The sequence below is a fragment of the Populus nigra genome, chromosome 17, assembly GCF_951802175.1.
Source record: "Populus nigra chromosome 17, ddPopNigr1.1, whole genome shotgun sequence".
NCBI classification, from domain to species: domain Eukaryota; kingdom Viridiplantae; phylum Streptophyta; class Magnoliopsida; order Malpighiales; family Salicaceae; genus Populus; species Populus nigra.
Genome location: NC_084868.1, coordinates 3692783 through 3704310, shown reverse-complemented (window position 1 = coordinate 3704310; position 11528 = coordinate 3692783). Strand labels below are relative to the sequence as shown.

The following is an 11528-nucleotide window of genomic DNA, read 5'->3' as shown; positions in this document are numbered from 1 at the left end:
GGCTTGTTTTAAAAATATAAGCTATATGAAATTCATGTGGGATGTATAAATGATGAAAACATGAACCAAATCAATAAATAAAAGTTAAAGAAATCAACCCAGGTATAGGCGTATTACTCTTTTGAAAGTCTAATTGTAGTAAATTCTATCAATTTAAAAACTTAATTTAAAATTTCATAATTTAGTGATTACTGAGAAGCTGTCAAAGCTTGTTTTAAGATCAACATCTATTCTAAAAATCCACTTCCAAGTCTTTTGAACAATTCAAGTCACAAATCAAGCTAGGTTGTTCCTATTTAAAAAATATAGCTTAATTTATAACATTTTTTTAATTGTTGTTGTTTATTTTTTTATTTTTTGTATTTAGTTTTTGTTTGCCTAGGATAGATTAGTTAAACTAATTTGCACGCTTGTGATTGTTATTTATCTTGGAATTAATTTACATACTTGAGAGTTTTCTCCACAGCTTTGATTTGTATATTGTCTTGGATTCGGCATTTGGTACTATTTACCAAGTATGACTCGTCGGGTCTTAATATCAGTAATCTTCTGGCAAATTCGTATATGTTTTTTTTTTTACATCATTGTTAGATAATAAGCAACAATTGTGAGAGCTTATGGTACATGAAGTTCTTTTTTTTTTTTTTTAATATTATGCATAATATCTATTTTTTAGTGACGAACATTGCTTTACTTGATTTATTATTGAGGCTGTAAGCCATGGATTCTCTTAAAAACATGCGATGAAGTCATAAAAACATTAAACTAGACGTAAGCTTTCTTGGCTGTGTCCTAGGCTGGAGACCGACTTGTAAAACAAGTTCCCCTTTAGAATAGAAAAATTTTTGATAGTTAAGTTAGTAAATATAAAAGGGACAAAATTCATATGTGAAGAAAATGTGTGTGTAATGTTTGTCTGTCTATTTATATATAGAATCTATGTATGCAATATATGTATAGAGTCTATTTGTGAAGAATTTGTGTATCGAGTTTGGACTAGTGTTTGTCCTTTTATTTACCTAGTGAGTAAGGGTATTTATACACCCGATCACTTCAACTTACCTCATAAAAAAAAAATATTTTTCTAGAAAGTTGAGCTGTCATTGATTATTATTGTAATGCTCATAATTGGTAGATGTTGGTAGTTTTAATTGATTCTATGTTTTGTTTCATGTATTCACATTGTTCATATTTAACACAAATTCATATTAGTATTCATGATTTTATATTTGTAGTTTTGTATTGACAATTTCAATCTTTATTGCTTCTTGAGTCTTTACATTATTTAAATTGTGCCATTAAGATATTAATATTTGATATGTTCTGAACTAGTTCCTTAAAGAACAAAAAATTTAAGAATTGAGTGATAAAAGGCAAAGGTGAGTATATTAGAGTAAAAAACTAAAAATTTATGTGAAACACAAGAAGAGTAATATCTATTGAGTATAAACACATGAGAGGGTGTGTGAGATATATATTTGCTACTAACTTGAATTTCCACTCTTAACAATGTCAACTAAGAGTGGATCATCACCATTAAAAGAAAGAAATAATCTTGAATGAGGTTATTTGGCCTTGCAACAATAATGGGAGTTGATGAATACAAGGTTTGCTAAAGTAATGAGTGAGATGACTAGTTTGAGAATCGAAATGGTTAGTTTTTGAGATATGCTAGATAATAGGGGTTTTGAAGGAAAAAAGGTATGTGAGATAAGCTAATTTACCACCAAAAAATTTCGTAGCTGAAATACAAATGAGGAAGCCAAGAATTTTAACGATAACCATAATGATAGGTTTCAGCCACATAGAAACCAAAGGCCTAGGGCAGTTAAGCCATTTGAGCAATTCGACCATAGGAGAGTAGATAAAGAGGATGGATTTTGGGATGATTTGGATAGAGATTTAGGTAGTATTAAGATGACGGTTCTGGCTTTTCAAGGCAAAAACAATTCAAAAGCTTATTTGGAGTGGGAAAAGAAATAAAGTTGATTTTTAACTATCACCATTACTCTAAGGTAAAGAAAATATAACTTTTTATTATTGAGTTTACTAACTATGCTATTATTTGGTGGGATCAGTTTGTCTTAGGAAAGAGGAGGAACGAAGAGAGACTATTAGAGACTTGAGATGAGATTAAAGTAATCATGATAAAAATACTTGTTCCTGGTCATTATTACAGGGAACTATATTAAAGATTGCAAAATTTATCCCGAGGTTCTAAGAGTGTGGAGGATCACCACATAAAAATAAATATTTTCATGATTAGAGATAAAGTTGTGGAGGATAGAGAAGTTACAATGGAAAGGTTCCTGAATGGATTGAATAGAGAGATAGCTAATATGATTGAGTTGCAGAACTATATTGAGCTTAAATATATGGCTCATATGGCTACCAAAATAGAGAGGCATTTAAAAAAAAAGACAACACACATCAAGGAGGTAGTTTAAGGTTCTTTTTTTTTTTTAGCTTAAAGGCTGAATTATAGGAGAGAGCGGGATGCCACATCAAATCTAAATATGTGGGAAATAAAGTAAAATCATTTAAGGCTTGAAGAAAAGATTTAGCCATTAGAACAAAAGGTAAAGTCGAGATTCCATCTAATTATAATCGTGATATTAAGAGTTTTAGGTTTTTGAGGAGTGAACATATAATTTTACAATATCCAAATAAAAGGATTATGGTTATGAGAGAGCATGAGGATATTGAATTCAAAAGTGACAAATTCAAGGAGGATGAGATGCCACCACATGAGGACTATAATGATGTTGAATATCCAATTGAAAGAAAGACTTTAGCGATTAGGAGAACACTTAATGTTTAGATTAAAGAGGATGATGTAGAGCATTGAAGGAAAAACATATTCTATACTAGATGCCATATAAATAATAAGGTATATAAAATGATTATTGATAGTAGGAGTTATGCTAATATTGCTAGTACTATACTTCTTAGAAAATTAAATCTGAACACTATTAAACATGAAAAGCCTTATAGACTTCAATGGTTGAATGATTGTGAAGAAGTAAGAGATACTATGCAAGTTTTGATTTTTTTTTTGTTGGAAAATACAAAGATGAAGTTTTGGTGATGTTATGTTTATGCATGCTACTCATTTATTGTTACGGAAACCTTAGTAATTTGATAGAAAAACTAATCATGATGGGTTTAAAAACATATATTCTTTTGAAAAGAATAAGAAAACATTCACACTTGTACCATTGTATTCTAAATAAATGTATAAAGATCAAATAAAATTGAAAGGAGAAAGCAAAGCTGAAGAAAAAGATCAATCATTTAAGGATGTGAGGAAAAGTGAAGATAAAATGAGCCTAGAGAGAAGAAGGTTAGATTCGGCCAAAATAGGAAATAGTAACGATTTAGTCGAGAGAAGAGAGAAGATAGGAAAGGTGAGAAAAAAAAGAGAGTGTGAAAAAAATAAAAATTAAAACATGTTCATTTTTATACAAAGGGAGTGAGATTAAGAACGTTTATTTTTAGATATATCTATAATTTTACTTGTGTATAAGGAAACATATTTTAACACAATGACCTTGATCATTGTATTTATAATGCTTGCGTTTCTTTATTACAAGATTTTAAGAACATCTTTCTTGACGAGATTCTTAGTAAGTTGCCATCTCTTACGGGAATTAAGCACCAAATTGGTCTTGTACCGAGTGAATGAGGGTTATTTTTTAACCAGGTGATTGAATTTGGGCGTGTATGTTAAAAGAGAAGTTGATGTCGAGAGGAGATTAATCATCCCAAATCCTTGAAAGAATTAATGATAATACTTATAAAGTGGATCTACTAGATAAATAGAATGTTAGTATTACTTTTAATGTTTTTTTTTATCTCTCTTTATTTGATGTAGAAGATGATTCACAGATTAATTTGTTTTAGAAGAGAGAGGATGATGCATCCCAAACCATACCAAATGTTCCATTAGAAATTCCAGTTGGGCCAATTACAAGATCAAGAGCAAAGAAACTTAAAGATGCATTCAATGAGTTTATTTAGAGTATTTGGGCCAAGGTAAATTTCAAAGAGGCTACAACTTCAAGAAGTCATGATCAGACCTTAATTATTATAATTTATGTGCAAGAGAGCTTTAATCCATCTGCAACACGGGCTTAATTATTTTGCAATGGTGGGATAATTAATTCTGGTTTTAGAGGTGATTTTGAGCTTATTTTTTTAATGCATAATTTTACTCTAACAAGGATTTTTTTTTTACGTGACCATTAGATCAAGTTGAGATTTTATCAAAAGTTTTCAAAGGTCTTTTTATATTAGGTTAAAATTTCAAGGCAATCAAACATTGAGAAAGCCTTGAAATGAGGTTCAGAAGCTACTATGCGATAATTGTATTGTTTCCTAATTGATTTAGTATTCTTTTTCTATTTTATTTAGATTTTTTTTTTTATTTTTTTCCAACATTATTTAGGATTTTCTTACCTATTATAAATAAATTAATTTATCTTGTATTTAGGTTTTCTTTTAACATACTTTAATTTCAACAATTATTATTGTTTGTGTGAAGTTTTGTTCATACCTTCTAGTTTTTTATTGAACTACTGATGTCAAATAATTAACCAAGCTTCATGTTGTCTTATATACTTATCATTCATGTCTCTTTATAGGCATTTGATGGGGGTTCGATTACTTATAGTCTTGGTACATCGGTACAAGTTATTGTTGCGTCAAGATCAATTCCAAACCTAATCCTAACTTTTCTAGGAAGAGTCGATTTAGCATTGCATTTCAAGATCTTTATATCCATGAAGTTTGCATCACATTTAATTTCTGGTTTGTTTTCTAATAAGGTTACGATATTCTTTTTATGACTTTAGCGGACACTTTTTTTTTGCACAACCTCTTGCAATGATTTTTTTTCTTAAATTTTATTTGATGAGTTTCTCGTATGTGCCAATTTATTTTTGTATGATTAAATAGAAAATAGATTCTAAAAAAAGTTATTAAATTCAACCTGGTCCATGACCTGAGTTGCGGGTTTGATGGATTAACTCGAGTTAACTCGAGTCGCGAGTGTATGAATTATCTCAAGTTGACCCGAGTCAATTCAAAACATTATCATCTCATTATATATATAAAAAAAGGGTTCAAACGATATTGTCTTGAAAGAAAATGAAATCAAAATGGGTTTTGATCTGATTGTATTTAGATATATCAAGTTAGTCATGTCATTTCAAGTAAATTTTCACCTTTCAAGCTATTTAAAAGATAAATCTTTGTTGATATGCATTTTAAATGCTTTTAATTTTTATTAAATAAGTAATATAAAACGAAAAAATTATTGTTTTGTAGAAAAAAGATATATTAACAAAAAAGAAGAAATTATACTAGCATAATATTTTATTTTGATGAAATTTAAATTATTCTTATAAGAAAATTATGTTTCATTATTTGAGTAATTAATATTTTTTCTATATTAAAGATCCCCTGTGAGGATTATGAATACAAGTGTCAGAGTTGTCTCCTTGTAATTATTAGGATTTTTCACACTTTCAGAGAAAATACATGAAAAACTCATCAATTTCTTTATTAACAAGCATCTAAGGACGCAAGCTCTTCAACAAACATACCAATTTGAAAGTTATCCAACACTTGATAAAGAGACCTTCCCGGCTAAGTTCATCGATTTTATATCTTCAATTAGCTTCTGCAAATTGGAGTAGGAAGATCCACCTTCCTTCACGCTATCACGAGCCATCCCTGCAAATTCATCTGTCGATTTGACAATCTCGTCACTTTCCATCAAATCTCTTACCAATTTCTCAATCACGGCCCTCTCACACTTGTCTTTCATATCAAAACCAATCTTCCATAACTCGCTAACACACCTACTATTCACTTGTTGGTCAGCAATCATGGGCCAACAAATCATTGGAACTCCTGCAAAAATACTCTCCAATGTGGAGTTCCATCCACTGTGAGTCAAGAACCCTCCAATGGCTGGATGGGTTAGGACCTCTTCTTGTGGAGCCCAGTCCACTATGCATCCCCTGTCCTCAGTTGCAGCTTTAAGTTCCAAAGGAACCTCACTTACACCATCTTCTCCCATGATTGAGTCAGATCTTATGACCCAGAGGAATGGTTTCCCACTATTCACTAATCCATGCCAAAACTCCAATAGTTGATCACGAAATAGACCAACCAAGCTACCAAAACTAACATATATTACCGATCTTGACGGATGAGAATCAAGCCACGTTATGCAGCCTCTGTCTTCTTTCCACAAGAGACCATTGGAGGAAGTTCTTGCGGAGGGGCTTTTAGCAAAGGTATCGAAGAGACCTTGCAGAGGACCAAGAGTGTAAATCTTGGAAAAGGAGGAGCCAAGTTTAGAGACCATAGAGGCTTCGAGTCTATCAAAGGTATTAAGTATGAGACCAGATGCTCGTGGCATAGCTGCAGTTTCCTTGATGAAGAACTGCAAAAGCGGATCATTAGCTTCTTTGCGTCTGCAAATGCTTGGGAGGTCTCGACACCGGAGAGTGCCTTCCAATCCAGGAATACATGTAATGGTCTTGTCCATGTCTACATTTCCTGGAATATTATTACCAGCATTGACGTTTTTTTTTTTTTAAAGAATTTCATGCATGAGCTACATATAAAGTGGGATTAACTTTTCTTTTCCTAACAAGAGCATAAACTGGAAGAAAAAAAAGTATAATTTATTTATATTTGAGAAATTGATAGTTTGATATTACTCTAAATCAATTAATATGGTTTTCTGTTCATCTTCAATTGAATTATTCACACTCAACCTTATCTATAAAAAATATTTTCTTATAGCTACCTGTGGGTTTTTCACTCACTTTCATGAACATCTTGAATCATCATCACATGTAGAAGAATTGGTTTTTAATTATGTGAGGTTGACAAATCAATTATTGATCCCACTGGATTATAGTAGAGATTACTCAAAATCCAAACAATAATTAGGAGGAATAAACAAGTTTGATATACCTTGGAATGGAACTTCGCCTTCTTCAATGAGTTTTGTGAGATGGAAGTAAGTCCAAGTGCAACAAGCACTGAATGTTCTAAAAGTTATGACTGGAATTGTGAGCTCCTCGGCAATATCGATAGCAAAAGACATGATCCCATCAGCTATAATACACCTTGGAGGCTCCCACCGGCCATTTTTTTGCCCAAGATTAACCAACAAGTTTCGAAATTCTGTCCTGGTCTCATCTCTATTAGAGATTAAAAGTTGAGAGATGCTTGAGGCGGAGCGAGGATGATCGGATGGGAGACCATCAGGGATGGACCTGAATTGAAACTTGGGGAAGCGACAGTACATGGTGGCTATGTTTGTGGAATGTTCAAGACGATCCTGAATGTGATTGGAGTTGATGAAGGTGGCTTGAAAACCAGCTTGGCTAAGAAGCTCTGCTAGCATGAGCATTGGTTTGACATGACCCTGTGCAGGGAAGGGTAGGAAGACGACGTGAGGGACAACAGGCTGGTCCATGGTGGAGCTTCAATTTGGCGAGGAGACAGTATTGAATTGCAATGGATATCCAAGGTCTAAGAACCACGATCCATCAATCAGTTATCGGTGCCCAAATAAGATTATTTGACGGAGATGACAAGGCTATACAATGTTGTGAATTGAGACCTGAAAATGGATAGAAAAAATAGCTGATGGGTGGCCTTTATTTGATTATTCTAAACGATAACAAAGGGAGACTCGGATGAATTTTTTTTTTGAGATAGAAAGAAAGACACCGTCCATTCCAGATGATATTAACTACAATGGTTGGCCAAAGACAAAAGAAATGGGGATTGGGGCGAGTGTAGAATTATTGAGAAATGGACAAATTGCTGATGGAAAAGGTGAAAGGAAAATCAATGAGGCCAGAAATGAGTGGGGACACAGAAGAAATAAAAAGGGAAAAGACGATAAATGAATTTTTTAAAAATAATTTTTTATTTAAAAAATATATTACATTTAAAAATAATTTCAAACACATCTACCGGCACCCTTGAAGCAAAGGAGGAGAAAACAAATAAGTCAAGAGGCCATTGACTTTGAACAAAAGGAGGCCATTCTTTTGTGCATAAAAGGGGGGAACGGAGTGCATAATTCCAAATTAATAAATAAAAAAAAGAAGCTAAGCAGAAGAGGGAACCATTTTTTTAGTAGTCTTTCCTTGGCATGAAATATTCTGAGACCATTCTTCAAGAACAAAGAGAATAGGTGCCTCTCTCCCATCTTCATTTGGTTCACCATTGACCAACACAAACCACCTTCTCTTCTGGTGACAGCCCCATCACTGTTAAACACTTCAACTTCCGCTCTCCATCGCCACCAACCAAGGCTGATCATCACAGCCCCTTCTTCCTCTCGGTCAGCAGCAGCAACCATGGCTGTCTCTCTCACGATCTCCCTCTCCCTTCACTGCCAAAACAAACCGGTCATCTCCCATCTTCACCACTGGAACCAGCCACCACAAGACATCCCTCAAACATCCACAAAACAGCCCTGAAACAGCCCCATACCCACGGCCAAGCACACAACAACAACAGTAGCCTTTCCTCCTCAAATCAGCCCACAAAAGCAGCTTTTAATCTCTCCAAAACCGACCCATCTCCACCATGACAAAACTCAGCCAAAAGCCACCCTTAAACCCGTGACAGCAGCTATTCCTGGTTTCCCCTAGTTCAAGTTGACGGACGGCCAAACACAGCCACCATAAGCTCCTCTAACGCAGTCAACCCCACGCCACTTTTCCATTGTCCCATAAGCTCCACAGTTCACAACGGTTTTACCAGCCCCCCTAAGCAGTAGCAACCAGCTATAAAAAAAAAATAAAAATAGGAGAAGAGATTGAACTTCAACGGAGTAGACCTTTCTTTTCTGGCATTCATTTGCTGCTCTACAAGTGGGGGATAAAAAAGAAAATAGAGTAGTTTTCAGACATGGTAGGAGTTTCCTCCAAAAATAGAAACAATTACACCCAGGAGAGGAAATAGACTAGACTGAAAAATTAAAAAAATATTTAAACTTTAACAGAACAAAGCTTTCTTTACAGATGTTCATTTGTTACACCATCATTAAGAATAATAATAAAAAAAAGATAAAGAGAAGTTTTAAATTCAATAAATATTAATACAAACCCTAGGAAAATATAAAATATAATGGATTTTAAAAATTCAATATCCATTTAATTTAAGTTTAAGTATGAAATTGAGTATCATAATGAAAAACCTGGCTCCAAACCAATAAAATTGTAAACCATCCAATCAAAATATTTAAACCTGAGAATAAAAAAAAATATAAAATCACTAGCTAGTAAAAATTGATCAATTATTTAAAAAGAAGAAGCTCAATCAAGAACTAAAAGAGATAATATTTTATTTTACAAAATTTATTTTCTTCAAATATTCTCTATAAAAAGTACTTATACTAGAAAGCTAAGTAACCTTACTTTTCCTAATAGGTCATACATAAATCCAGTTTAAATAATATTCAAATCAAGATAAAACTAGCCCAAACTAATTAAAATAAATAACATAAACAAGTTTGAAACTTAAACAAGTGTTGCCATACAAAATAAAGATTGATTAATAGCCTAACTAATTAATATAAGACAAGGTTGGTTTTTCTCATAGCCTGCTAGCAGCATAGCTCAATTTAAAACGAATAGTTCTCTCTCGTCTTAATAAAATAGAAGGAATGTCATATATCATTCGAAAGTTATGGAAGTCTAGTTTCCAGCTCAATTGGAATCGCATCAACATTCAACATGTAGCTCTAGTTATGATAAAAACAATAAAGAAATGTCAAATTGTCCAATTTGAGTCTTATTATCTCAATCCTTATGTAATGGTCTTGGTTCTACCAACAAGCCCATCTTAAACATGAATCAGATTAATCAAGGCTTGCTCTTAATTATTTATTACCTTTTTAAAGTGCATTGTAGCCTATGTATCTCGACGAAGTCCATTGAAAGCCTCTTTGAGCCTCTTAGCCCTAAACTTTTTCACTGGACCGATTGGAACCTCCAAAGGATCCTATAGTGTTGCTTGGATCGCATCATTCATTCTTTCCTCAAAAGGATTCGACCTCGAATCATCACCTATATCAAAGAAAGAGATAACAACAATATTAAATGTAGCACTAACACCATACTCACTTGGTAAATCTACTTTATAGGCATTGTCATTAATCCTTTCTATGATTTGAAAAGAACCATCTCCTTGAGGTATTAATTTGGATCTCTTTTGTTCAGGAAACCTTTCTTTTCTTATATGCACCCAAATCCAATCATTTGGTTGAAACCTCATTAATTTTTATCCTCTATTAGCGTTGAATGCATATTGTTCATTCTTTTTTCTTTATTTGTTGTTGAATCTTTGCATGTAAGTCCTTCACAACCTATGATTTTTTTACTACCATCAAGACTAACCCTTTCATCAACAGTTAAAGGAATCAAATCCAATGGTGTTAAAGGATTAAAATTATAAACAATCTCAAATGGTGAATAATTAGTAGTAGAATTCACACTACGATTATATGCAAATTCAATAAAAGAAAAAATAATCTTCCTAATTTTTAAGATTCTTTTGAATGATAGCCCTTAATAATTGATTTAAAATCATGTTTACAACTTCAGTTTGACCATCTGTTTGTGGGTGATAAGTAGTAGAAAAATAAAGGTTTAGTCCCTAACTTACCTCACAAAACCTTCTAAAAGTAACTCAAAAACTTAATATTTCAATCAGACACAATGCTCCTAGGAACACCATGTAGTCGAATGACCTCCCTAAAGAAAAGGTATATGATATTTGATTAGTACTTAAAAGTGCATTCTGATCAAGGTTTTATATCATCATTTTGCACTTGAAGTATCAATAACTCCTTAACTAAAGCATGTTTTATAATAACATATCTAATAATATAAGATACCTTTAATTTATGGTAAATGTTCATCTTAAATGCAGGCTTATCACATAAATGAAAGAATTGATTGATGAGTTGAAGTACTGAAATTGAAAGGACAAAGAGATGGCCAAACTTAGAAAAGAGATGTTGGTGCAGTCCAAACTGGAATATTTTTTGGTAATCGGGTCATATCTGGAGCTGTAGATCTCGGATTTAGGTATATTTTATATGGATGGAAAGGTAAGACATAGGTCTACAACTTTCATGTGGAGTCCAAGATTTAACAAGGCTGTTTTCAAGCCCAAATTGTAGCAACAAAGAAGAAGTCCGAATCTGTCCTGCAGCCCAGACACTGTTCAGTGTTCAGCCCATATCTCGAGTTCTAGAAGTCCAAATGATCTCAAATGTTAACCCTGGAAAGATGAGACAATTTCCTAGAACTTTCATGATTGAAGTTTGTTCAAATTATGACGTTATCAATGACGTTTTTGGCAGACAAGAAGATAAGAATTGTCACCAAGTCAAGATGTGGCCACCCATTCATCAATTAGTCAACAAATCAATAGTTCTGAATTTTGGCCTATAAAAGGAGGCATTTGCCATGTATTTA

The 11528-nt window shown here is 32.9% G+C and overlaps 1 protein-coding gene across 1 annotated transcript; it reads right to left on the bottom strand.

The window, feature by feature from the left end:
• Positions 1 to 5472: 5472 nt before the first annotated feature.
• Positions 5473 to 7798, bottom strand: LOC133677688 (7-deoxyloganetic acid glucosyltransferase-like). The gene is made up of 2 exons (XM_062099812.1): positions 6994 to 7798; positions 5473 to 6570 (listed from the first exon to the last, which is right to left on the bottom strand). The coding sequence occupies exons 1-2, from the start codon at positions 7499 to 7501 to the stop codon at positions 5618 to 5620; spliced, it is 1461 nt and encodes a 486-aa protein (XP_061955796.1). The 5' UTR covers positions 7502 to 7798; the 3' UTR covers positions 5473 to 5617.
• Between the last annotated feature and the right edge of the window lie 3730 nt (positions 7799 to 11528).